This window comes from Ursus arctos, unplaced genomic scaffold, assembly GCF_023065955.2.
Source record: "Ursus arctos isolate Adak ecotype North America unplaced genomic scaffold, UrsArc2.0 scaffold_14, whole genome shotgun sequence".
Lineage (NCBI taxonomy): Eukaryota > Metazoa > Chordata > Mammalia > Carnivora > Ursidae > Ursus > Ursus arctos.
This window is the reverse complement of record NW_026622808.1, coordinates 21,072,960-21,098,173: the sequence shown is the minus strand read 5'-3', so window position 1 is coordinate 21,098,173 and position 25,214 is coordinate 21,072,960. Positions and strand designations below refer to the sequence as shown.

The 25,214-nt window shown below is 55.8% G+C and overlaps 3 protein-coding genes and 1 long non-coding RNA gene across 9 annotated transcripts; 1 reads left to right on the top strand and 3 right to left on the bottom strand.

The window, feature by feature from the left end:
* Positions 1 to 1,914: 1,914 nt before the first annotated feature.
* CUNH19orf53 (chromosome unknown C19orf53 homolog) lies at positions 1,915 to 4,662 on the bottom strand. The gene is made up of 3 exons (XM_026488090.4): positions 4,526 to 4,662; positions 4,393 to 4,448; positions 1,915 to 2,366 (listed from the first exon to the last, which is right to left on the bottom strand). The coding sequence occupies exons 1-3, from the start codon at positions 4,620 to 4,622 to the stop codon at positions 2,223 to 2,225; spliced, it is 297 nt and encodes a 98-aa protein (XP_026343875.1). The 5' UTR covers positions 4,623 to 4,662; the 3' UTR covers positions 1,915 to 2,222.
* Positions 2,333 to 11,930, bottom strand: MRI1 (methylthioribose-1-phosphate isomerase 1). Of its 3 annotated transcripts, XR_008959063.1 has the most exons (8): positions 10,786 to 11,930; positions 10,469 to 10,707; positions 9,496 to 9,671; positions 8,119 to 8,295; positions 7,817 to 8,041; positions 5,974 to 6,103; positions 4,393 to 4,448; positions 2,333 to 2,366 (listed from the first exon to the last, which is right to left on the bottom strand). XR_008959063.1 is itself a non-coding variant. In XM_057311557.1 (6 exons), the coding sequence occupies exons 1-6, from the start codon at positions 10,915 to 10,917 to the stop codon at positions 5,976 to 5,978; spliced, it is 1,077 nt and encodes a 358-aa protein (XP_057167540.1). In that variant the 5' UTR covers positions 10,918 to 11,930; the 3' UTR covers positions 5,851 to 5,975. The 3 variants fall into 3 exon arrangements, 2 of the variants coding, with proteins under 2 accessions (XP_057167540.1, XP_026343874.1); XM_057311557.1 differs by lacking the exons at positions 2,333 to 2,366; positions 4,393 to 4,448 and having other exon boundaries at positions 5,851 to 6,103; XM_026488089.4 differs by lacking the exons at positions 2,333 to 2,366; positions 4,393 to 4,448 and having other exon boundaries at positions 6,001 to 6,103; positions 8,111 to 8,295.
* On the top strand, positions 5,966 to 7,898 carry LOC130543594 (uncharacterized). The gene is made up of 3 exons (XR_008959064.1): positions 5,966 to 6,135; positions 6,465 to 6,732; positions 6,817 to 7,898. It is a non-coding gene; the product is annotated as an uncharacterized LOC130543594 (long non-coding RNA).
* A 101-nt stretch (positions 11,931 to 12,031) lies between the features above and the next one.
* YJU2B (YJU2 splicing factor homolog B) lies at positions 12,032 to 24,817 on the bottom strand. Of its 4 annotated transcripts, none has more exons than XM_026488084.4 (11): positions 24,718 to 24,800; positions 21,018 to 21,220; positions 19,730 to 19,783; positions 18,502 to 18,584; positions 17,531 to 17,586; positions 16,154 to 16,214; positions 15,668 to 15,796; positions 15,198 to 15,340; positions 14,935 to 15,107; positions 12,852 to 12,990; positions 12,032 to 12,718 (listed from the first exon to the last, which is right to left on the bottom strand). In XM_026488084.4, exons 2-11 carry the CDS (start codon positions 21,018 to 21,020, stop codon positions 12,252 to 12,254), a joined length of 1,308 nt encoding a protein of 435 aa, XP_026343869.1. In that variant the 5' UTR covers positions 21,021 to 21,220; positions 24,718 to 24,800; the 3' UTR covers positions 12,032 to 12,251. The 4 variants fall into 4 exon arrangements, with proteins under 4 accessions (XP_026343869.1, XP_026343870.1, XP_048083000.1 ...); XM_026488085.4 differs by having other exon boundaries at positions 23,966 to 24,723; XM_048227043.2 differs by lacking the exon at positions 15,668 to 15,796 and having other exon boundaries at positions 24,718 to 24,817.
* Positions 24,818 to 25,214: the final 397 nt, after the last annotated feature.

Here is a 25,214-nt window from a genome sequence, read left to right as displayed (position 1 = left end):
TTGGGCTCCTTGCTCAGTGGGGAGTCTGTTTCTCCCTCTCCTGCTGCCCCATCCCCCTGCTCATATGTGCGCGCTCTCAAATAAAAAAAATTTCTTAAAAAAAAAAAAAAAGACAAACAACCCATCACTTAAAAGCATACAGTCAGGCGCACCCGGGTGGCTCAGGAGGTTGGCCATCTGACTCTTGATTTCAGCTCAGGTCATGATCTCAGGGTCGTGGGCTCGAGCCCCAAGTGGGGCTCCAAGCTTGGTGGGGGTCTGCTTGGGATTCTCTCTCCCTCTGCCTCCCCCCCGCCCCGCGCTCTCTAAAATAAACCTTAGGGGCGCCTGGGTGGCACAGCGGTTAAGCGTCTGCCTTCGGCTCAGGGCGTGATTCCGGAGTTCTGGGATCAAGCCCCACATCAGGCTCCTCTGCTGGGAGCCTGCTTCTTCCTCTCCCACTCCCCCTGCTTGTGTTCCCTCTCTCGCTGGCTGTCAAATAAATAAATAAAATCTTTAAAAATAAAATAAACCTTAAAAAAAAAAGTGTACAGTCCAGTGGCATTCAGTATTCACACTGTTTTGCAACCACCACTTCTGTCTAGTTCCAGAACTTTTACTCCAAAAAAAATGACCCCAGCATCCATTAGCAGTCCCCACCGCCCCCACTGGTCTGCTCTCTGTGGATCTCTGTGGACATTTCACACCAATGGAATCCTACAACACATGGCCTTTTGTGGCCGCGTCTTTCACGCAGCACATTTTCAAGGTGCATCCGTGTTGTAGCGCGCGGGCACCTCATACCTTCTCACGCTGGACGTGCACTGCGGCCGCCGTACAGGGCCACACGCTACCCGCCGTCTATCGAGGGCTACCTGGGCTGCTTCTATCTTCAGGTAGAATGCAACTAGTGCTGCCGTGAACATTCGTGTACAAGCTGTTGGTCGAGTCCCCGTTTGCAGTCCTTTTGGGCATGTGACTCAGAGTGGAATGGCTGGGTCAGGCGGTGATTCTAGACTAAACTTACTGAGGACCACCAAACTTTTCCACAGGGGATGTCCCCTAGCTTGCAACATTTTAGTAGTTCAGAAACTTTTGACCACCACCGTGTGGGGCCCAGAAAAGCCATCTGCGGTGGATTCGCGGGCTGGGGGCCAGTCACTCACAGATGTCATACTGTACCCACAGGGCCGTCACCTCCCCCAACGCAGCAGCTCAGCATCACCCTGGTCTGCAGCCTAGTTCCTGAGCCGTGACCTGCTGCCCACACCCCAGCAGGGGGAGGGCAGGAAGGCTGTCAAATTCAGGAACGCACGGTCCGGTCCAGTCCAGCAGACTGCCAACAACGAATGACAGAGGGGCCCAAGAGGGCGCAGGAGAGCCTCAGTCTAGAAGAGACAGCGGCTGGTCAATAGGGAGCGAGGACCCTGCTGGTGGCTGTGCAAATCCCTGCTCTTGTCATGTTGGTGACATGACCTAACCGGGCCATCACAAGGGCTGAAGTGGGGTGGAAAGCACTAGAACAGTGCCTAGACCACTGGCGATACTACATAAATACAAGTTGTCAGGGCTTTCAAGATCAAGGTGGCCCGAGCAGTTCAGAAGTGCATTCTGGTTTAACTGGCACCGAGACCCTCCCAGGTGGTGTCAGCATCTGTCCTACGGATGGGAAAGTCACTCCCTAAGACGCCTGGCTTGTCTCTGGCAGAGGCGGTGACCTAGGCATGTCTGTGGAGGGTGTGCGGGCAAGTGAGGTCGGTGGGAGTCACCCAGGGTGGGAGGGGTGTAAAGACTCCTCCAGCTCCCGGGGTGAAGGTGCAGAAGCCCATTCGTCCCCCCCGGGCACATGGCTGGTCTCTGGTGGAAACTGTGGGGACTAGCCTAGTTGGGGCACCTGGGCCCCAGCGCCGGCCCACTCACAGGAGCAGGCAGAGCCCAGGAGGAATCACAGTCAGGTTTATTGCTTTGGGTTAAACCAGTGGAGACAAGACTGGAGGACGGGGACACAGGAAGTTGGTGAACATTTCCTTCCCTTCTGGAGTCCATGGCACCCTGGGAAGCTGACCAGTGCACTTCAGATCTGCTGATCATCTGCTCACAGGCTAGGCCCCCAATGAAACTTGAGATGCACGCCCCCTGAGGCTCCGGGGAGCGCGGCTCCTCCTTACAGCGCCGTCTATGGGGTCACCGGCATGGGGCTGAGCCCGGAGGCTGTGGTGATGGCCTCCAACGGGCTGCTGTCCTTAGGAAGGTGTCTTGGTGGAGGAGGAAGAGGCTGCCTCCTTCTTGGCAGGGGCCCTCAGCAGCGCCAGCTTCTTGGGCAGGCTGCTGCTGGCTTTCATTACCACGTCGTGTTCGATCTTCTTCCGGATCCCGACCTCCAGGTCCTGAGGGGGCAACCACAGGGCAATGAGACTGGGACCTGAGCTGGAGGGCGGGTAGTGCCTGACCTGTTGCCCTCTCTCCGTAGAGAGCGCATGGGGGCTGGGTGAGCAGCTCGCCCCGAAACAGCCCCTAAGGGTCTGGGGTTTAAGTCCTGCTTTTGCCCTGCACTAAAAATTTCCGTTCCCGTGTCTGGACCTCAGCTTCTAAATCTCTGCTCATTCCCATTTCACAGATGAAGAAACAGGTTCCTGCAGTGAGGAGGCACTTGCCCAGGCTTCCCCAAACAGGTGAGGGATGGGAGACTGGAACCCTACGTGCCCAGAGCCTTTGGTCTCAGCTTCCAGGCAGAAGTCCCTCCTGGCCCATGTCATCTCCGCCTGGCAGATGGCAGAACTGGGGTTCCGAGACACAGAGATGTGAGCGAGCAAGGGCAAAGGGGTTGGGGTAAAAAACTGGTACTTTAATCATATTTCTTAAACCACCCCATCCTGCCTATGAGTTCCATGACCACCATAACCACCATGACTGTCACATACCTGGGTGCAGGGGACACAACAGCAAACAAGACACAGAAAAATTTCAGGGAGCTGGCACTCAGCGTGTGTATGGAGATGACATAAATGCCCATGACCTGCTAGGTTAAAGTGAAGGGAAATGCTGCTATCCAAGAAAGAACACAGGATAACAAGTGAGGAGTGTGTGTTATTGGGGACAGCTGCTCAGAAGCACTGCCTGCAGTCAGACTAGACTCTGAGAAAGGGAGCCATGTGGATTTCTGGAAGAATCTGGGCAGAGGAAACAACCAGTGCAAAAGTGCGGAGGTGGGATAAGGGGCCAGTGAGCAAGGCGGAAAATGGGAGCGGAGGGCAGGGAGGTGACAAGGGCAGATCATGCAGGGCCTTGTGGGCCACGGGGAGGATTTTGGCTTTTCTTGAGGTGGGTTGGGAGACACTGAAGGCTCTGAGCAGAGGACCAAGGTGCCCAGACTTGGGTGCTCACTGGCGCCCTCTGGCTGCTGTAGGAGGAGGCAGGAGACCAGGGAGGATGTCACTGCACGGGTCCAGGTGGTAGTTGATGGGATGGGACCAGGTAAGGGAATGATGGGTGGATTCTAAATGAATACTAAAAGCAAAAAGGATGGGATCAGACCCAGATGTGAGAGAAGGAGGGAATTGAGGATGATCCCAAGTATCTGGAAGGACAGAGTCTTCCTGAATCAAGACTGTGGCAGCGTCATGTCGGGGAAAGAGGGGAGGATCAGGAGTTTGGTTTTGGCTATGCTGAGTTTGACACGCCAATGAGACAGCCCGCCTCCGCTGCCAGATGGAGGTAAGCGGACCGCTGGGTACCCAGGTCTCAGAAAACCGAGGGTCTGGGGAAACTAAACAATTTGTTCAAGACTACGCATTAGTTAGCGTGGAGTACAATTTGAACCCAAATCTGACTCCAGTAAAACCAGTTTCAAATCTCTTTAAACTTCTTTATAAACTCAGCCCTACCCACCTATATAAAGAAGCTGCATTTAAGTACAACCACAAAAATGACAACCAACGCAGCTAACGTTCCCTTGTGTCCTGTGTTGTTCTCGGCGCTTTACAAGTGGCCCATGGCATTAAATCCTTACAACTCTGGAACAGAGGTGCTATGACTATGACCATTTTACATGTACAAGACTCAGGGTGAAGAAATACTAGCTGTTGATGGAGCTGCGACCGCACGCAGCACTTTCTGCAAAGCTGGGGTTTCTACTTTGCCACGCCACCTCCCCTCCTGATTTCTATGAACGGTAACAGCGAGAGCAGCTAACGTGTGCTGAACACTCTCTGCGCGTCAGGCCTTGCTCCTCCGAGGCCCGCGGAACGTGGTACGTGATGTTCCGGTACCCATGGCACAGGAGTCGAAAGAAACTGAGACTCAGAGAGCTGAGTTCTCCAGGTTCCCCCACCGGGCCCAGGCACCATCCTCTGCCCCCCCCCCCCCCCCGGGCTTCCAGTCTCCTTCCTTCGCCGCTCGCAAGCCCCCACTCACCTTCTTGAGCTTCCGCTGCTGCACGATGCGCGCCTTCTTGGGGGCGATCACACGACCTAGGAAAAGACGCACTCGCGTAAGGCCGGGGAGCCCCAGGCCCTCCTCACTCCCCAGACCCCTGACAGCTCCTCACCACCCTTCCTGGGGCCCCGGTTTCGCTCCGAGGCCGCTGCCGCTGCTTTGCTCTTCCCCGGCTTCCGCGCCTGGAACTTGCGCTGCCCCTGCGCCATGATGGGGCATGCGCCGGAAAAGGCGGGGCTGTAAGCAATCGCAGCCGGAAGGCGCAGGGCAAAGTGGGATACAGTGGGGCCGCAGGGCGCAAAGGCTCACGGGACACAACGTGGCAAAGCTTTACACAGACAGGACCGCAAAAGGGCGGACCATACGCGACCCTTCGCAGAAACTTCCTAGTAAAAGTTATAATGGTAAGATAACATTTACTGACCGCTCATTTGTTTTGTAAAGCTTAGTTTTATGTTCTTTGTACATAAAATTTAGTTTAGGACTAGGGTGAAGTGATTGAGGCACTGGTGCAAACTTTACAGGTGCCTAAAATTCAGTAATCAATATAAATAGTATTCTCAACATTTAAAAATACAATTTTATGGGACGCCTGGGTGGCTCAGTCAGTTAAATGACTGCCTTCAGCTCTGGTCATGATCCCAGGGTCCTGGGATGGAGTCCCACATAGGGCTCTTTGCTCAGCAGGGAGCTTGCTTCTCCCTCTTCCTGCTGCTCCCCCCCGCCTGTGCTCCCTCTCTCTCTGACAAATAAATAAAGTCTTTAAAAAAATGATATAAATAAATAAATAAATAAATAAATAAATAAATAAAACTTTAGGGGTGCCTGGCTGCCTCAGTCAGAGAAACATGTGACTCTTGATCTTGGGGTTTTGAGTTTGAGCCACAATGTTGGATGTAGAGATTACTTAAAAAAATTAATATTAAAAAAATAAAATCAGAGGCGCCTGCGTGGCTCAGCTGGTTAAGCGTCTGATCTCAGGGTTGTGAGATCTAGCCGGACATTGGGCTCCATGCTGAGCATGGATTCTGCTTGGGATTTTCTCTCTCCCTCTCTCTGCCCCGACCCCCAACCTGTGCTCACTCTTTCTCTAGAAAAAATAAAATAAAAAATATTTCATGAAGCTATTATTTATCTTGATTAATGAGCTTTTAGGTGTCCCCTTTAAAATTCTGTACCCCAGTCACTGCCCTGGTTCTAGCCATGAAGCAACCTAAGAGGGCAGTGCTGGTATTGTCCCCATTTTATAAATGAGAACACCAAAGCATGGAGAGGAGAAGTGACTTGGCCAAGATCACACTGTAGAGAAAGGGGCTGAGCTGGGTTTTGCACTTGGGCAGGCTGGCTCCAGTTACAGGGCCCTTAAGGGCCATGCAAAGGCCCTGTGTGCTCTCCCTGCTCTAGGAAGAAGGGTGGTTGGGGGAAGGAGGTCAGTTTGGGAGCAAGCCATTCGAGAAGTTTATTATAAAACCTAAGGGAACAGGGCCAGGATATGGAGAGTCAGGTTGGTTACTTCTGGGGGTCCCTAGGTTACTTCTGGGGTCCACCTAGGGTCCCTACCCTCAGGACACGGTGGTGCTTAGGGCTGCCCGGAGCTTCTCAGGAGCAAAGACCCCCAGCTCTGTGATGATGCCGCCGGTGATGAGGTCGTGGGGAGTGACATCGAAGGCAGGATTCCAAACCCCAATGCCTGCGGGAGAGAAAGGGGAGGCAAGAAGGCAGGTACGTGGTTCTGTGAAAGTTCTCAAGCTCATCACCTGTCTCCCGCACGGTGGTTCATGAGTTGGGGAACCCTTGACAATCTGGGGATGCTAACCCTGTAAGGGCACGAAGGCACTACATGGGGTGTTAGCACCCAGGAACAAGTTTACACCCCCCACCATTCCTGGGCGGTCACTGTCCAAGAAGGCTTAGAAGTCTTATAGACATCTACCCCACTTTTGCCGGCTCCAAGGGTCTCTGTAAGCTCCAGGAACCCATCTAAGAGCCTCTGTGCAGGCAGTCCCCTCTGCCTCCAGTAGGCACGTGACTCACCGTTTCATTTCCTTCAGGTCTTCGCTCAGATGTCACCCTCCCAGCAAGGACTTCTCCAATCACTGCGTCTAACTCTCCCCGCACAGACCCTTCCCATGCCCGTCCTTGCCTTGTGTCTTTCTCCTGCCCTCGCACCCGCTTCTAACAAACACTGTGGTTTTGTTATTTATCTTGTTTGTTGTCTGTCTTCCCCACTGGATTGTCAGCTCCACAAGTGCAGGGGCACTGACGTCTTTTTCACCCCTGTATCCCCGGCGCCCTAGCGCAGCACCGAGCATCGGCCAGGTACTCAAAAATATTTGCTGAATGAATAACAACCTTTTACACAAGAGGCTGCAAACTCATGGCCTCTGTTCTCTCTGCTTACAGTTGTTAAAACCACTGAGTTAGCTGCCAGCTTTCAAAATGTAGCTGTTGGAAAAATCAGAAGACCCATCCCCCTAGGGTCTGCGTTCCTGGGACCACTGGCTGGAGCAGACTGTACCTGGCCCGTGTCTCGCATCCTGGTTACCCTGCTGCCCTGGTTTTATTGTGGGGGGAGGGGGGTGTTGTTGATGCTGCTTTACACAGTCTTACAGATTCTGGCCAGTGCTCATCAGGCCTCCAGGAAAGCAGGGGCACCAAAAGCAAAACGGAGGAAAAAAAATTACGGAATTAATATATCTATTTTTAAAAAGCTGTGAGGAATTGGAGCACAAAACAACAGAATGTTAGGACTTGCCTGCGCTTAGCTGTATAGTGTGGTTTTACCTTGGCTCCGTACTTGGACTCTGGGGTAGCAGCCCCACAGTATTTTCAGTGCTTAGGGATCTTAACTGGTCCTTTTTATAAAAGATTTCCAATCCTAATTGTTACTATCTAAGGAGCACTAAGCAAGGGCCACGCACTGTCTTCCACGTCACGTGGGTGAACTCACGAGCGCCCTGGGGTTTATGAGCTGGGCCATGGTAGGAGCTCATCTTAGGGATGGGACACACCACATCATCAGAAGGGAGCACTGGGGCCCTGGGGGCGGGAGAGCTCAGGCATCCTGCTCCTGGCAGCCAGCGGCACGGGGAAGCTGAGAACATCAGTGTCTCTTCACAGGCACTAGGGGAGGCAGTATTCTTATTTCTTCTTCAAGGGAGGAAACCCAGACGGAGAACAGCAGGACAACTTGCCCTAAGTCTCCTAACTCATTAGTGTTGTACACTCTGACCTGGAATCTGACCTGCAAGGTGCTTCTGTTCCAAGATATGGCTGGAAGGAGCTGCTTATGCCCCAGAAGGCTGACTCTACCCTAAATTCACCGGCTCCCATGACAGGGCCACGGTGCCTAAAGGGAGGTGCCCAGGCGCTGTGGTGCCCTCCCTCTAAGGGGACAGCTTACCGGGGGCTGCGATCCTGACCCCATTGACATCGGTCAGCTCCTGCCCTGGGCGCTCCTCGATGATGATCTCCCTGCCCGTCTCCAGACGGAGGTCACATGAGGAGCTGGGGGCAGCCACGTAGAAGGGGATGCCGTGGTACTTGGCGGCGATGGCCAACTGGTAGGTGCCCACCTTGTTGGCCGTGTCACCGTTGGCAACCACGCGGTCGGCTCCCACGACGACAGCTGGGGAGCAAGATGCTGGGGTCATAACCTGGCCCTGGACGCCTGGAGCCCTGCCCACCGGTGCCGCACCTGCTGACCTGACACACCCCGGTGGGCCATGGCAGCCGCCGCCATGCTGTCGGCGATGAGGGTGGCGGGGATCTGCTCGTACACCAGCTCGAAGGCCGTCAGCCGGGCTCCCTGGTTGTAGGGTCGGGTCTCGGTGCAGAAGGCATGATCCAGACGGCCCAGGGCATGCAGTGAGCGGATCACACCTGTGGGGCCCGGCCCACCAGGATGTCAGGATGAGATGGAAAGCGACACACGGGCAGGGGTGGCTTATTGTTTAGAAGCAAAGCACAGGGGCGCCTGGGTGGCTCAGTCGGTTGAGCGGCCGACCCTTGATTTCGGTTCAGGTTGTGATCTCAGGGTTGTGGGATCAAGCCCAGTGTTGGGCTTCATGCTGAGCGTGGAGCCTGTTTGGGATTTTCTCTCCCTCTGTCTCTGCCCCGTGCTCTCTCTCTCTCAAAATAAATAAATATTAAAAAAAAAAAAATGAGGCACAGCTCACCAAAGGCTCACCGGGCACAGTCCCGTCCCCAGGCCCTTGCAGTGATTCCTTCTGCCGGGTACATGGGTGCTCAGAGAACATCTCGGTAAGGCCTTCCCTGATCCCCCATCTCCCACAGCAAGCCCCCACACCTCTGACCCCTTCCCGGCTCTTTCTCTTTAGTACTTAATGACCTTTGAACACAGCACACATATTTACTGATTGGTTGTTTGTTCCTCCTTCTTTCCTGTTCCTCAGGCCAGAGGTTCTGTCTACTGTGTTCACTGGTGGGTCCCCAGTGCCCAGAACTGTGCCTGGCACACAGTAGGTGCTTAGTAAATGCTGAGTGAATAAAGGAGTGCATGTATGCAGGAATGGTAGGGCACTCTGGTTCCTAATTGATGTTTGTTGAGTGAATACATCGATGTCTTGCCATCAAGGCCTCAGTCCCTAGGAACAAAGGAAGGGCCACCCCAATCTTTCTTTTGGGGGGTCCTCTCCTCCCTTCTCAGCACTCTTGGAATTTGCATCCTGCCCATTCTCTAGGAACATGGCTTGGGCTGGACCCACTGACCGAGTGATCCTGGATAGGCAAGTGACCCCATCAAAGCCCCTGAGATGCGAAGAGTCTTCTGGCACTGTCAGCTTAGAGACCCTTGGCTCTTCATGACCTGAACCCTAGCAGCCTCCCTGCTGACGTGTGGAGCATGAGAATGATGCCATCATGGAGGGCAGAATTTAGGAATGGGGACAGATGGATCCTGAGGCCGCTATTTGACCCTGGATCCAGCCATACCTGAAGCTAACGCCCTAAGCACTTGTGTACAAGAATAAATTCATATCTTTTTGGTGGGTAAAGTGGTTAGGGCTTCTTTCTCTAGCATCCAAAAAGGGCCCTTCCCCATTCCCATGGATGCCCACTCACCCAGAGCTGTGCCATAGCCAGCAGTGGCCAGTGCACCAGTGTTACAGTGGGTCAGCACGGTCACCTTGCCGCCCCCAGGAGCTGCCCGCTCCAGCAGGTGGCGGGCTCCTAGGTCCCCGATGCTCCGATTGTCTTTGAGGTCTTTCTCCAGCATGTCCTCAGCGCAGCGGATCACTCTGGGGCCAACAAGGGGCTCTCAGCACCAGTCGCCAGGCCTTGGGACCCAGGCTAGCCCCTCCTCCCTGGCCAAGGCTACGCTGCAGGAGCCCTCTTGCTCAAGCCTCTCCCGGCTGTGGGGCTGACACCCTTCTGCCGTTGTCACCTGTCACACCATTTGCTCACATAACACGTTTACCTCAGGTAAGTGGGAGAGCACAGCAATGAACAGGACAAAAATCTCTGTCCCTGTGGAGCTCACAGTAGGGAGGGGGAGGCAGGCGGTGCACACTTAATGAAGGAGAAGGCAGCAGAATCGGGACAGAGCACGAGAGATGAGCTGTGTTACGTGAAGGGGTGGGGAAGGCAGAAATCTGAAACCTGATGAGAGTTAGCTCTGTAGCCTGCCTACAGAGATAGCATGTGCAAAGACCCTGAGACAGGAGCAAGCTTGGTGGGATCAAGGAACACAGACGGCAACCACACAGCTACAGCAGGGGAGAGTGGAAAAACAAAACGGCAGGGAGGGGATCAGGACAGGAAACATTCCTCAAAAGCAAAAACCAGGAGAATGTGGTGGCTCAGAAAAGGACCTCTAAGGCAGGTGGGGCTGGACATGTTCTCAGGAGGCAGAGTCAAGGGACTGAGTGCAAGGACCTTGGGACCCAGCTGCCTGGGGTGGACTCTTAGTCCTGCTTGTGTGGCCTTGGACTGATGTGCCGTGCCTCAGTTTCCTTATATGTAAACCGGGTCGCTCTGCGAAAAAATGCGTTCATAGCCTCCACGTAGAGCAGCTCCTGGCACAAGGTCCCCCTACCTCTCCCGGACCGCCTCCTCCGTGGCACCCTCGCGCTCAGCCTCCAGGGCTGCGGTCTCGGCCAGGTGGCGGGCAGCGCGGGCCATGTTGACGGCGGTGGGCCGGGCGGTGACCAGGAAGCTCAGCGCGTCGCGCACGAAAGCCACCAGCGCGGCGAGTCCCGGTCCCCCCGCGCCCGCCTGCAGCTCCACGGCGAGGCTGAGGCAGCCCACGAGCGCGATGGCCGGGGCGCCGCGCACCTGGAGGGGGGGGATCCTGGCGTCAGGCGGGGGCGCCCCCTCCCACCCCAGCCCTGCCACTCCGCCGCGTGGCCCCACCTTCATGGCGCGGATAGCCTCCCAGGCCTGGCGCACCGAGCCCACTGGCTCGTAGCGGCTGTGCTGGGGCAGGAGCAGCTGGTCGAGGATCTCCAGCGAGCCCCGAGAGTAGCGGATCGCCTCCAGAGCCATGGTGTCACCGCCCCGCTCACAGCCGCTCAGGAAGCAGGGCGGGCAACTCGCACGCGGGGCTGACCTGGAACGCGAGGAGGGGGCGGGACCGGCGCCCCTCCTCCAAGGAGGCGCATGCGCACAGCAAACCCGCAGGCCCCGCGGTCCACGTGACTAATCCCACAGTACGTTCCCGGTTAAGTTTGGGGGGTTAGTCGCCTGCTGGAAAGGAGACAGCAGCGTTTATGGGGCAACTACTGGGCTCTGGGCCTTGTGTTTAGCCGGCCAGAATTAGGGCCTCATAGCATGCTCCCAAGCCCCAGGGGGACACTCTTAGGCGGCTGACCTTGGCCAGAGCGAGTGCTGAAGGTGGTCTCAAGTAGAGAAAGGCCCGAATCGGGGAATTCCAAGGACTAAGGGGTCTTACTGTTGCCCTGATCTCTTTCCATCCCGGCAGGGAGCAAAGGCTGGTGAGCTGCGGACGGCCACTGGGGCCACCATCGCCCCTGGGGGACAGGGCCAAATAAGAATCTGGCTGGAACCTCAGCCCCAAGAGGGCCGCGCGTCTGTCTGGTTCACCACTGTCTCCCCGGGGCCTAGGTTAGTGCCTGGCGCACACACTGCAAATACCCCATCGGTTATCTGTTAACTGATCTTCCTTTTCCATGGTTTAGGGAGGAGGGTAGGCTTCATCTCTGGATGCCCTGCTGTTTCCAGGCCATTTTCTGCTCAGTTCACCAGTTCCCTTCAAAAGGGAAGGGAAGGGGGGCACTTTCACGACTTTCCCAGGCATCCCCTCAGGCTGGTGATGATGAAAACCCCACACCTGCAACTCCAGGCCTGGCTGCTTCAGGCATGGCCTGTGTTCCCAGCCCCCACCTTCCCCATGGGGCTCCTGCGGCCTGGTTCCCTTTCCACCCTTCACACTCAGCCCAGGCTGCCACTTCTGGGAAGTCTGCTCTGATTGCAGACCCGCCTGAGCCACCACCTTGACAGCCTCGTCACGCCATGGGGGACCGTGGCCGGGCCCACACTTGCGGCTGCAGCTTCACATGGCTGGTGAGAGTCCGGGGAAGCTCAGTTGGGAGGGGTGGGGGAAGACAGCCCCGGCCCGTCTAGCAACCTGAGGCAGGGACAAAGAAGCAGGGCTTTAATGCTGGGATGCTGCCGCACAAGGCACAAACACCCTCTCCAGGAGCAAATAAGGAACTTCCCCGCCGTGGACGGCTGAAGGCGAGGTCTGGGGAGGGGCAGCGTCTGAGCTCTCCAAGGGCTGGTGGGCAAGCAGGGCTGCAGTCTGAGGGGCCTCCTGGGCGAGTGGCAGCCTCTGGAGCAGGTCCGGTCTCCAGAACTGCTCACTCGCTCTCTGAGTCGGAGTAATCAGCCACAAGAGAGGAGCTGAGGGTGCACAGGTGTGGCGTGTCCTGGGGGGTGGCCGCCTCCTGAGAGGAGCCTGGTGGGGACTGGGGCCTGTCCTGACACTTCCCCTCCTGCCCCAGAGGCCCCCTGCTCTTGGGGGTCTCAGCTGTCTCTGGAGAGCAGTCTCGGGGGGACGTGGGCCCATCTGGCACCCAAGGCTCCCCAGACTTGGGGTTCTCCGCTGCGTGCTGGGGGCTCTCTGAGACCTCCCGGGACCGCCGCCGCACGATGCCCAGGTCCCCTACAGTGACGGGGGAGCAGGCCGGTGCAGATCTGCGGTTCTGGGCCAGCTTCTTCAGGACGTGGCCGGCTTTGCTGCTGCTGGTGGCGGGGCCCGGGGCAGTGGGGAACCAGGAGCGGCTGATGATCTCTGTCCGCTTGAGTTTCTGCTTGTCCTCGTAGGCTGGGGGTTGGGAGGGAAGAGAGGGAAGGAGGTCCAAAGCTGCCCCCTGCCTTGGCCTGTCACGGCCCACTCATGGCCGGGGACCCCCATCTCTGCCCGCCCAGTCCCCCACACCCGCTGGCTCCCCACGCACAGTCCAGGGTGTGGAACTTGAGAAGGGCGGCCAGCCTGCGGTCGTCCTCTGTCTCGGGCACCAGTGGGATGGCCAGGCTCGCCTTAGCCTGCAGCGCCTGGTCCCTCTCTTCCTCCTCCTGCATGGCTTTTTTCTTTTCCTGTGTGGTGGAGGACAGGGTGGGGGAAAGGCATGGTGGGTGTCAAAGACCCACTCTTCCTTGCCCGTTGACTTGGGCTGTGTCCCTCCACTCAGCTTCCTCCCCTTCAAGCTCGTTCGAGGAAGGGGCCTCACACAGGGCCTGGGACGCAGAAGTCACTCAGCAAGTGCGAAATCCGGGTGTCATTAACACGCGTACTGTTCAGTCCTCTGCTCATTCATTCCATGAATATTTACAGAATGATCAGCTTGTACCAGCCCTTGTTCTAGATACCAGGCATGCAGCAGTGAGCAGACAAACCCTTGCCCTCACGGGGCTGACATTCTAGTGGGTGAGACAAAGTGGCGAGGAGAGAAAGAATGCTGGGAAGCAGGGAGGGAGTGAGCGAAGGGTTCAACTGTAAATGTGGTGCAGGAGAGAGGGAAGGGTCAGGCAAGGTCTCCCTGAGGAGGTCACATCTGAGAAAAGGCGTTTGAGTGAAGGAGTCATGTGCATATCTGGTGGAAAAGTGTTCCAAGGTAGAGGGAACAGCCTGTGCAAAGCCCCAGAAGCTGAAGTGTGCTTGGAGGAACAGTGAGGAGGCCAGTGTGGCTGGAACACAGTGAGTGAGGGGAGGCGAGATCATTCGGGCTGTGGGCCATGGGGAGGACTTTGGCTTCTGTTTTAAGTGGGAGCCATGGAGGGTTCTAAGCAGAGAGATGTGAAATGACTCAGGGACTCACAGGTGGCTCCTGGTGGCCATGCGGGGAACAGACTGTATGTGGGGAAAGTGGGGGGGCAGGAGCCTGGAGAGCAGGGCAGAGAGACTGTGCTGGTCCAGGCAGGAGATGATGGGGGCTGTGGGAGTGGTCAGACCCTGAAAAATTTGCCAACAGGAGACAGAGGTGAGGGGGGGTCAAAGTCGACTCCAGGTTTTGGGGCTGAGTCCCTGGAAGGACAGAGAAGATGCCTCCATTGCTGAGAAAGGGAAGATGGGGGCTTGTTGGGAGGTTATGTTTGAGGGCCCTCAGACACCTCATGGGGAGGTGCCCGGAGGCAGGGGACACAGCTCGGAGCACAGGCCCAGCTGGAGGCATATGTTTTCGGTAACGAACAATTAGTAAGAAAACTAGCAGTTTTACTCCTAATAATGACCACAGAACGATCAGGAAAGGAAGCAGGAAGGGACAGGAGTCGTAGGATGGTGACAGCTGGTGCCCCATGGCGGTTGCTGGGGAAGGTACTGCCTGGGGGGGGGGCGGCACAAGACACCCCCCAGAGTGAGAGAAGACGGAGAAGTTTCTCACGTCCCGCAGGATTTTCCAGAGCCCAGCCGGATGCCCCAGAGGGTGAAAAATCCATCCACGGTGCACTCATCTGATCCTGGGCCCCGACTCCCTGAGACGTGACTCCCCTGAGCATCTTCGGTACAAGTTCAGAAGCCACTGGGGTCACTGACAGCAGGGCCCCGGGGTGTCCTCAAGCCAGGACTGTGTCCCTGGGGACACGAGCCGGTGTCTGCCCTGTGCCCTCAGCGACTTGCCATGCCAGGCCAGGGGTCTTGGCCAAGCATTCGTATACTGAAATATGCACATTCCATTTCATTGTAGGTGACTTTCCCTGTTTGTTTGTTTGTTTGTTTAACCACAGGGCACTGCAGAGATGACTTTGGCAATCACGTAGGGGTGCGTTGACAATCTACGGACTTCGTTTTGGGATAGTGGAGTGGACCCACGAAAGGTATTAGGAGCTGAGCATCAGGTGAGTGCCCGGCAAGCTGGGGCTTCCCACGGGTGCCCTGAGGGAGGGACGTGATCAGATGGGGAAACTGAGGCTCAGAGGGCTCAATGACCCACCTATAGCTAGGATGTGGTGGGGCGAGGGCTGCCCCTGCATTCTTCCCCCTCCCGATGCGGGCGACCCCCGCCCCCTGTGGTCCCGCCCCCAGACAGGGCCCCTGCGCACCCGGAACCTCTTCCGCAGCATGCTGTTGAGCGCGAAGTCATCCTTCCAGGCGCTCTGGGCCTCCTGGATGTGGCTCAGGGTGGGGAGGGCCTTCTTGAGTGTGCTCCGGTCGGCCTCGCCATGCTCCAGGCGGAACATGGCGTCTGTCTCCAGCTTCTGCTTCTTCTCGTGCTCTGTGACGGCCAGAAGGCAGCAGGGCCTTCAGGCTCCCGCACGGCTGGCTCGGGGCTAGCCTCGGGATACCCCCCCGCCCCCCCGCTCACCTGTCGTCAGCACCTGCTCGTTGTCCGCCATGTCCCAGCGCTCCTCCTTGCGCTGGGCGCCGCTCACGATCACATAGTCACAGTTGGCGGGGTCCGTCTGCATCTCGATGTAGTTGACGCAGAGGTGGCATTTCATCCGGAACCTGGGTGGGCAGAGGGCGGAAGGCAGGACACTGCGGCGGCCCCAGGCCACCTGTCGGCCCTGCCTGCTTCCTTCTGTTTGTGCGGGTCACTCGACCAGTGTTCACTGAGCACCTACTACGCACCAAGTCTCTGCGTCTGGGGTTACAGCGTGGGTGAGACAGACACTGTCCCATCAGCCCGGAACTGACCTCTGTCTGGTGTGTATTCAGTTGTTCACTCGGGTATTCAACAAACCCTCCCGAGTCAGACTGCCCTGCGGCGGGCTGGGCGGCAGCTGCTGGGGACACAGCAGTGAAGGGTGCCAGCCTGCTCAGGGAGGGACTGACCTTCCGGCAGAGGCCACACTGGCAGCAACGGCATAAGCAACCAGTGTCGGGTGGTGAGCGCTGCTTTGGAAAAGGCCTGAGAGGCGGTGTTGGAGCCGAAACCCGAGGGAGAGGGAGCCTTGTAGCTGTCTGGGGAAGAGCGTTCCAGGCTGAGGAAATTGAGGTGGGGGCCTTCCTGGGGTGTGTGAGGGACCTCGAGGGGGAGAGTGGGAGGAGGTGAGGATAGGGAGGGGACCGGGCAGAGCGTGCAAGGCCTTATGGGCCATGGGGAGGGCTCAGGCCTTTACTCTGAGGAAGGTGGGAGCCATGGAGGGTTCCAGGCAGAGGGGATGTGTCCTGATTGACAGACCAGGACAGTTTCCAGGAAAGGACCGCAGGGAGTGGCCATCATGGAAAGGCTGCCCTTCTAGTCGGACTGCTCTGGAGCCCCCTCTTCCTGCAGCTATCTGATACGTCCCTCTGAGATGCCCACCAGGGTGCCTGTACCTGTAGATTGGGGTTGTGTAATAATTGCCAACCTTCTTCTTTTCTGCATTGTAGCGAACACCTGGGAGGAGAGGGAAAGAAGGGAAGCTCAGCATCTTTTCCTTGGATGGGGGTGGACTTCCTCCAGAGACACCTCTAGAGGGCCCTAATAGTCAAGGTGGGAAACAGCCATGTCCAGGATCCATGACAGGTGCTCAAGCCACAGAGGAGTGTGGGTGGCAGTAGGAGGGTCCACGTTCAAATCCTGACTCCACTACATTCCAACCAGGTACATTAGGCCGGCTACTTTGGCCCTCTGGGCCTCAGTTTCCCCATCTGTTCAACAGGGAAGGCTATAAAGCCTACCACGCAGCGCTGTTGAGAGAATCACAGGAGCTAACGGTACACACAGCTCACGCAGCACAGGGTCTGGGCCATGGCAAGTGCTCAAGGACGGTTGGCTTTTGTTATTAATGTCCGCGTTTTTTGTTTTTTCACTGATTAGATGATATACACTCTTGATCTGCTTAATCTTGTTCATTACGTGAAAACAGCTGAAACTACAGAAACAGAGCTTGGGCTGCTGGGTGGTGTGGCCCTGAGTTTTCCTTTCCTGGTGGCTGCTTCGGTTCACAGCCCTGAGGGTGGCCCGCCTCTGGTGTCAGGCTGCACCCTGCTTCTGTCCCCTGAGCACCTGGTGGCCTTCGCAGTAGATGCCCCTGGCTGGGTCCAATCAGGGGGACCTACTGGCGGGGAGGGGGAGTGTCACTCATCCCCTCCTCAGCACTGGGGTGGCCCAGCCTCCTCCTCCTGCTCTTCCACGGCCCCGGACCCTCGTGCCAAGGGCCACCACTCGTATTTACAGAGCGAGCTGCTGTCCTGGGCCAGGCGCTGCGTGAAGGGCTGAGGATCCCTGTATCAGAGTTGGAAACGGAAGCCAGGCGGGTCAAGTCACCGGCCTGCGGTCTCAGAGCTGCCCCTATGACCACGGACCCGTGTCTGTCTGTCCATCCGTCCATGTGGGGCACGGACAGGGGTCCAGACAGGGACAGTGGCAGTTTGAGTTTATGAGCCCTCCTGTGCGCTATGTGCTTCGTGTGCCACACAGGTGGGCACTCACACTAGCTGAATTTTATGGCTGGGTAAACTGAGGCACAGAGATTAAGTCACCCGCTGAGGGTCTCCCAGCTAGGAAGTGGCAGAGCCGGGCCTCCTCACTGTTCTGCAGCGAGGTGTCCACAACCCACCGGTCACTGGGGAGCCTATCTCCTCTCCGATTCCTGATCAGGGGCCCCTGGTGGAGATGGTGTCTCACGGGCCTGGCAGGGAAGGGGCTCCCTGTCTGCGAGGCTGAGTGGTTGGGGGTGGGGTGAGGAGCAGAGGGCAGGCGGAGCTCACCCATGCCGATGTGGTTCTTGCAGCCGTCACACCAGATGTTATACGGCATCTCAAACCTACGTGAACAGAAAATGGCTTATCGGCACCTGTCCGCTCGGGCCCTGCCTGGGTCTGCGCGCCCGCGCCTCCGCCACAGCCGCACGGCAGAGGGCATGCGCGTGGGGACACAGAGAGCGGGGGGCGTTCCTGCAGCCAGGCCGGTCCTGTCACCCTGCTCTCCCGCTGGCTCACCCCGTCCGGGTGAGTCTCCACCAGTGTGGCCCCGTCTTCACACCTCACCCTGTCAGCTACACCAGCTGGAGCGGAGGAGGAAGCGAGCTGAGCGGAGCCGTGGCCCAACCAGAGTTTAGCAGAGCTGCTGTTCGGTCCTTGGATTTCTTTTCTGCGCTTCTGTCTGCACCATGTGATCTGGTCACGCGTGTGCAGCAGAGCTCCCGTTTTAAAACACCATGAAGTGAGGAATAATGAGGTGAAGACACTGTCCTACAGGCTGAGGGCTCCGCAGACGGAGTGGGAGGGGCTGGTGGGCACAGGCGATGTGACTCTGCAACGCTTCCTGTCAAGAGGTGGGACCACCCCACCCCCCCCGCCCACCGCAACATGCCTGGCTTTGGGCCATCAACGAGACAGAAGGGACAGTGTGCCTGCTCTGGGGCTTGGCCTCAAGAGTCCCTGCATGCCTGCGCTCACTCCCTTCTGGAACCTGGGTGCTGCCACGTGAACCAGCCCAAGCTAGCCACCTGGAGGACGAGACACAGGTGCAGCAGAGCCTGGCCGTGCTGGCCCAGCCAGTCCCCAGGCAGGTGACCCCCGAACAGCTGAGAGAGCAACAGCTGACTGACAGAGCCACTTCCTGCTTTCTGGAATTAGACGCTGCGACACCGGGCCGCGTCAGGGGTGCCCAAGTCTCCTAGAGCCCGATACCGGGTGGCACAAAGTGCAGGGGTCCCCAGGTGGTGCCAGGGCCTTACCTGATGATGAGGATGCCCTGTGACAGCTTCCGAGCCCGCTCCCGGAGCGGGTGGCTGTTGTGGTATCGGTTGAGGGAGCCATGCTGTGCGGAAAGGACAAGGGGGCGGGTCAGCACGGCACGCCGGCACTCCCAGCGGAGAGGCCGCCTGCCGTGTCCTGCGGCCCGCGCTAACAGCACACCGTGAGGCGCTGAGGCCTTGGGGAAGCAGGTTGGAATCAGGAATACGTGAGTTTGAATCTCTGCTCTTGCATTTAGGAGCTGAAAGAGCTGCGTGACCCTGGGGAGTGACGCAGCTTTTTGCCTGTTAAGCCTCTGTTTCTCCCAACTGTCAGCTGGGGACGGTGACTGTAGTTGCCTCTGGTGCTGCGGGGACAATGAGGTGAGGGGACAGCAGTGGTCAGCACTTACTGGGCACTTCATGTGCCTCCTCTTGGTTTGTTTTTGTTCTTAAGATTTTATTTTTAAGTCATTTCTACGCCCAGTGTGGGGCTCGAACTCACAACCCTGAGATCAAGAGTCACAGCTCTAGCGACTGAGCCAGTCAGGTGCCCTGCATCATCTCGTTTTAACCCCTTAAGGATCCTGTGACATTGGGCTGATTTTTATTTCCCCTTTTGATGGGGAAACTGTGGCACAGTGAGGCCAGTCATGTGCCTGGGATCACACGGCTGGAACAATTCGTTCCCAGACCCTTACAGAGTGCCTACAGTGTGGGACCACAGCTGTGAACGGGACAGATGGGCATCTCTGCCCTCAGGCGGACGTTCTAGAGGGGGAGACAGACAATATCCAAATGATATTGTCTAGCACGTCAGGGAGTTATAAGAGCTACAAAGAGAAATAAAGCACTAGGTGATGCGACAGAGAACGAGATGGTGGTCAGGGAGGCCCGCTGTGGGGAGAGACCTGAAGGGAGGGAAGGAGCCTGTGGTCAGAAGAAGGAGATTCCAGGTGGAGGGGACAGCCGAGGGAACAAAGGGGAAGCCAGAGGAGCTGGAGCTGGGAGAGCAAGGGGGTCTGACATGGAGCGTGTGTGCCAGACCTCCTCCTGACCTTCGCTGGAAACACGCCAAGCTGGGCCCAGAGTAAAAGGTCACTGACGACACAGCCACATCTACCCCTGGGAACAAAGACTCTGACTCCAGGAGCGGATGACGTGCTCGGCGGCCCCTGCTCTGTGGAGTCTCTTTGCTAGTGTGGACACGGGGAAGGGAACCTGCCCTTACCTTTTCAGGATTGAAATCCGGAGGGTAGTACTTGTTTACACCTTTCCTTTCACCCTGGGAAGCAGAAGAGAGACGTGACTCAGAGAGGGTGTCCTGGAGGAGACCTCACTGTGCAGCCTCGAGGGGCGGGACCCAGATCAGGGAGACTGACGGACATCCCAGAGAAGCGCTGGGTTCTGAGGGTCTGAGTGGAGACCGTGACTTGGGGACCGGCGCGCCACCTTCGTCACTGGGGAAAATCCCACAAGACTCGGACTCCCCGAAAGCAAGGGTGTTTAGTGTTTTTGGGACCACGACCGACAGCAAGCACATGAAACGCTGCCCCGTGCACACGCACACGTAACACGGTGAAGCACAGCACAGCTTTTGTGAGAGAAAGAACGCTTACTCCGGGGGCAAGGCTCTCGCTTTTTTAATGCTGGCAGCCACCCAATATACTGACCTCATCATCCACCAAAGTAGTGGGTCTCAAACCTGGCTGAATGTTACATCCCCCTGATGCCTGGCCCCACCCCCGGAAGTTCACCTGGAACGGTCTGCTTTAGGGTGCGGCGCCAGGACACGGGGCTTTTAAAAAGCATCCCGCAAAATGGGTGTTTGAACAAATCCTTGCACACGCATGCTCACAGCAGCACTAGTCACAACAGCCAAATGGTGGAAACTACTCAAATGCTCATCGGTGGATGAACGGACACACAGAATGTGGCCAATCCAGACAGGGGAATATTACTCAGCCGTAATACGGAATGAAGTTCTGATTCCTGCTACAATGTGGATGACCTCAAAAACGTTCTGTTCGGGGAAAGAAGGCACATACGTAAGGCCACATATGGCATGATTCCACTTATATGGAATGTCCCAAACAGGCGCGTCCTTGTAGACAGGAAGCAGGCCGGTGGCTGCCAGGGGCTGTGGGAGCGGGGCTGGGGAGTGACTGCTCATGGGGACAGGATTTCCTTTTTGGGGAGATGGAAATGCTCTGGAACTAGATAAAGGTGGTGGCGGTGCCACACTATGAAAATACTAAATGCCACTAAATCGTACACTCAACAGTGGTTAATGAATTTCACCTCCTTAAAAAACAAAACCAAGAAAGAAAAGAAAAGAAAAAAGCTGCCTGGGTGATTTTAAGCGCATGGCAAAGTTTGAGAACCACTGCCCCAAACAGATCATGCTCCAGAGTTTGGAAATACTGCCTTACAGCTTGGAGATGGGGAGGAAAGGGCTACTTTGGAGGCCTGACAAAGACCAGAAGAGAAACCCAATGAGCACAAGGCTGTCCACTCACCATCTTGGCAGCTGCCTACCGGTCCTCGCCCTCAACACGGCTGATCTGAAAAGACGATGAGACACGGATTGCGCAGTGTCAAGCCCCTGCCCAGTCCTGCCCTCCGGGGAGCCTGGTGGAGGGGCCACGGCTTCCTGGCAGAGATGCCGTGGGCTCCGTGGGGTGGCGGCAGCTTAGATGATCCTCCAAGGAGCCGTGTTTGTCTGTTTAGAAAGACAGTGTCCCGAGAAACAAATAATCAAATCAAAAAATGGGCAGAAGATACGAACAGACACTTTTCCAATGAAGACATACGAATGGCTAACAGACACATGAAAAAGTGTGTCATTAGCCATCAGGGAAACTCAAATCAAAACCACATTGAGATACCACCTTACGCCAGTTAGAATGGCAAAAATTGACAAGGCAGGAAACAACAAATATTGGCAAGGATGTGGAGAAAGGGGATCCCTCTTACACTGTTGGTGGGAATGCAAGTTGGTACAGCCACTCTGGAAAACAGTATGGAGGTCCCTCAAAAAGTTAAAAATAGAGCTACTCTATTACCCAGCAACTGCACTCCTGGGTATTTACCCCAAAGATATAGACGTAGTGAAGAGAAGGGCCATATGCACCCCAATGTTCATAGCAGCAATGTCCACAATAGCTAAACTGTGGAAGGAGCCGAGATGCCCTTCAACAGACGAATGGATAAAGATGTGGTCCATGTATACAATGGAATATTACTCAGCCGTCAGAAAGAACGATTACCCAACATTTGCAGCAACATGGACGGGACTGGAGGAGATGATGCTAAGGGAAATAAGTCAAGCCGAGAAAGACAATTATCATACGGTTTCACTCATTTATGGAACACAAGGAATAGCAGGGAGATCGGTAGGAGAAGGAAGGGAAGAATGAAGGGGGGTAAACAAAAGGGGGAATGAACCACGAGAGACTATGGACTCTGGGAAACAAACTGAGGGCTTCAGAGGGGAAGGGGGGTGGAGGGATGGGCAAGCCTGATGATGGGTATTAAGGAGGGCATGTATTGCATGGAGCACTGGGTGTTATACGCAAACAATGAGTCACGGAACACTACATCAAAAACTAATGATGTACTGTATGGTGACTAACATAATAAAAATTAAAAAAAAAAAAAAGAAAGACAATGTCCTGTTTACTCTCCATCCAACATATATTTCACACCTGACACTTCTCATCATTCCGCAGCCCCCATCATCACTTGCCTGGACCAGCACAGCTACCTCCTCCCTTCTCTCCTGGCTCTGCCCTTGACTACCACCGTCTGTTTTCTCCACAGGGACCAGAAAGAGATCTTAAAATATAAATCTGAAATGTTGTTCTTCTGCTTAAACCCCTCCAGTGATTGCCATCGGTTTGAGAACCAAGTCCAACCCCTTCCCATAGCTTGTGGTGCCCCTGCCTGCCTCTCCAAGCCCGCCTCTTAGCCCTTTCCCTCTCCCTCACTCTGTTCCAGTCACGCTGGCTCCCTGGCTGCCTTCAAAGGCTCAGCAGGTGTAGGCCAACTGCCTTGAATGCTCTTTCACGACCTGTCTGTTCTTTGTCACAGGTCTCAGCTCAAACATCATCTCTGTCAGAGGCCTCATCTGACTACCTGATCTAAAGTCGCTTCTTCCCTGGGGTTCCTATCACATGGCCCTGTGTCAGTTTACTTGTCTACAGTCTGTCTCCTCCGCCAGGTCACACTGAGCCGTATCTCCAGTACCTGGGACAGTGCCCAGCCCCTGACAAATGCTGACTGCGAGAACCACTCACAGCTGATTGAAGTTCCTTAAGAATTGGTGCAGGTGACACAAGTATCAGATGCAAGGCTCCTTAAGCTGGGGGTGGGTGACCTCCCTCCTCCTGTATGTCTGCAGGGGAGACTCTGAGGTCAAATAAAAGGAAGTTCTACTTGACACCAAAGAGAAGCTACGAGGGACTGAAGTGTATTCTAGAATGGAGATGGGCAAATTTTCTCTATCAAGGACCGGATAGTAAATACTTCTGGCTATGCAGACCAAACCGCCTCTGTCCCAATGACTCAACTCTGCCGTCACTGCTAGAAAGCGGCTGCAGACGACATGTAAACAAGCGTCGGCTGCATTTCATCAAAACTTTATTTGTGGGCACTGAATTTTTTTTTTAATTTTATTTTATTTATTTGACCGGGTGGGGGGGGGAGAACACAAGCAGGAGGAGTGGGAGAGAGAGAAGCAGGCTCCCCGCTGAGCAGGGAGCCCGACGTGGGGCTTCATCCCAGGACCCTGGGATCATGACCTGAGCCAAAGGCAGATGCCCAATCGACCGAGCCCCCCAGGCGCCCTGGACACTGAATTCTGAATTTCACATGGTTGTCAGCTGTCACAAAATACACTTCCTTTTGATTTTTCCCAACTACCTATGAAGTCAAAACCATTTTTAGCTGGCAGGCTGTACAAAATCAGGCACTGGCCTGGTTTGGGCCTGTGGATGTAGTCTGTTGGCTCCCTGTGCTAGTCAGGAAGTTTCTAATTGTTTCTGCCAACTTAGCTGTGTACTCTCTACCAGTTACTGCATGCCAGGTATTGTACCGAGTCTGATATCACAGCCTTGTTTCGTCTGTATTATGTCACTAGTATCTCTATTTGATGAACGGGGACATGGGGGCTTAAGTAACTTGCCCAGGGTCAGAGGTGAAGCTGGGGTGCAAACTTCCAGATGTAAACTGTTCTGCCATGACCCTGAGCATCTCTTCACCTCAGATCCTCCATCTGTAAAGTGTGTCCCTGGACCAGATTTTCCCAAGGTCACTTGCAACCTAAAAATGCTCTTGTCAACAAAACAGCTAAGTGCCCACTCAGGCTTTGGGGCACAGTTCCCTGGGCCTGAATCCCAGCTCCACTCCTTCCTAACTGGGTGACTTCAGCCACTGTCTGTGCGTCTCTGAACTTATATTTTCTCACCTGTAAAGAGTATATGACGGTGACAGGACTTTCTGGGGCTGCTGTGAATGAAATAAGACATTGGGAAGTGTTTGCGGGGTACCCCATTTACAGGAGCCGGGGCTCTTATGGGGTTTTACCACCCCAGTGACTGGCACAGGTGGGGCTACAGGATGAATGTATACAAATCTCTAGTCCTTGGTGTCAGAAGTCATCATAAACCCCCACTGGCTTAGGGCATAGTGCTTGGGCTTGGATCCTGACTCTGCTTGCTAGCGTTTTGACTTTGGCAAAGCATTTCTCTCTGAGCCTCACTTCTCTCATCTATAAAGAGGGTTTATAAAAGCATCAACCTCATAAGGTTGCTGTCAAAACTCAGTGAGTTGAAGTACTTAGTCCAGCGCCTGATGCAGAGTAAAATATTGGTACCTTCGATTATTTCTCATGCCAAACCGTTTTACAAGCATCAGAATCTTCACCATAACCCAGTGAGGTAGGGACTCACTGGTCCCATTTTTCAGATAATAAATCTAAGGGCCCTTCAGGCGTAATATGGCCCGGAGCTGGGACTAAGGTCGCGTCCAAGGCCCGGGGATTTCAGTCGGGGGTCGCGGCTGAGACCGGAGCTGGCTCCGGACATGGGCCCACAACCGCAGAGTCCTGCAGCCCCCAGCCTGCTCGTCCCCCATCGGGCGGTTGCGAGGTCGGGTGAAACACAACCAAACCCCGGGCCCTCAGCGGGCCTGACCGCCCCTCCGCCCGCGCGTACTTACCTGCCCTCCTCCTGACGTCACGCCGTGCCTGTGCCCGGAAGTGAGTCCTGGGCGCGCATGGGGGCGTGACGCACTCCCCGCGTAACGCGGGCGCAGGCGCGAGGCGGGGGCTAAGCGACAGAGCCGCGCTGATTTGATTGACTGAATGCCAAAAGGAGTGGACCAATCCGCGCTTTCTCTTCCCAACTGTGGGACGTGACGATGCTTCCCAGGCCCCGCCCACTCTGCCTGGCCCAATGCGAGGCCCGCTTTCCTGGGAGCGCAGTCTGGCTGGGTGAAGCCGTATTGGGAGGGTGGGCCAACTGCAGTTCCCCGGCGAAATCAAACCTGCTCCCCGCTTTTTTTTTTTTTTTTTTTTTTAAGATTTTATTTATTTATGTGACAGGGAGACAGCCAGCGAGAGGGAACACAGCAGGGGAGTGGGAGAGGAAGAAGCAGGCTTCCAGCGGAGGAGCCCGATGTGGGACTCGATCCTGTAACGCCGGGATCACGCCCGG

Excerpts from the sequence above, each read along its gene's own strand:
- CUNH19orf53 (XM_026488090.4), bottom strand. The coding sequence starts at position 4,622 with ATGGCGCAGGGGCAGCGCAAGTTCCAGGCGCGGAAGCCGGGGAAGAGC. Across the intron at positions 4,449-4,525 it reads CCGGGGCCCCAGGAAGGGTG|GTCGTGTGATCGCCCCCAAG; the intron begins GTGAGGAGCTGT and ends GTCTTTTCCTAG. Across the intron at positions 2,367-4,392 it reads AGCAGCGGAAGCTCAAGAAG|GACCTGGAGGTCGGGATCCG; the intron begins GTGAGTGGGGGC and ends TTGCCCCCTCAG.
- MRI1 (XM_057311557.1), bottom strand. The coding sequence starts at position 10,917 with ATGGCTCTGGAGGCGATCCGCTACTCTCGGGGCTCGCTGGAGATCCTC. Across the intron at positions 10,708-10,785 it reads AGGCTATCCGCGCCATGAAG|GTGCGCGGCGCCCCGGCCAT; the intron begins GTGGGGCCACGC and ends CCCCCCCTCCAG. Across the intron at positions 8,042-8,118 it reads GGCCCACCGGGGTGTGTCAG|CTGTCGTCGTGGGAGCCGAC; the intron begins GTCAGCAGGTGC and ends CTTGCTCCCCAG.
- YJU2B (XM_026488084.4), bottom strand. Across the intron at positions 17,587-18,501 it reads CAGGGCATCCTCATCATCAG|GTTTGAGATGCCGTATAACA; the intron begins GTAAGGCCCTGG and ends CTGTTCACGTAG. Across the intron at positions 15,797-16,153 it reads TACACAACCCCAATCTACAG|ACAGCTACAAGGCTCCCTCT; the intron begins GTACAGGCACCC and ends GCTCTTCCCCAG.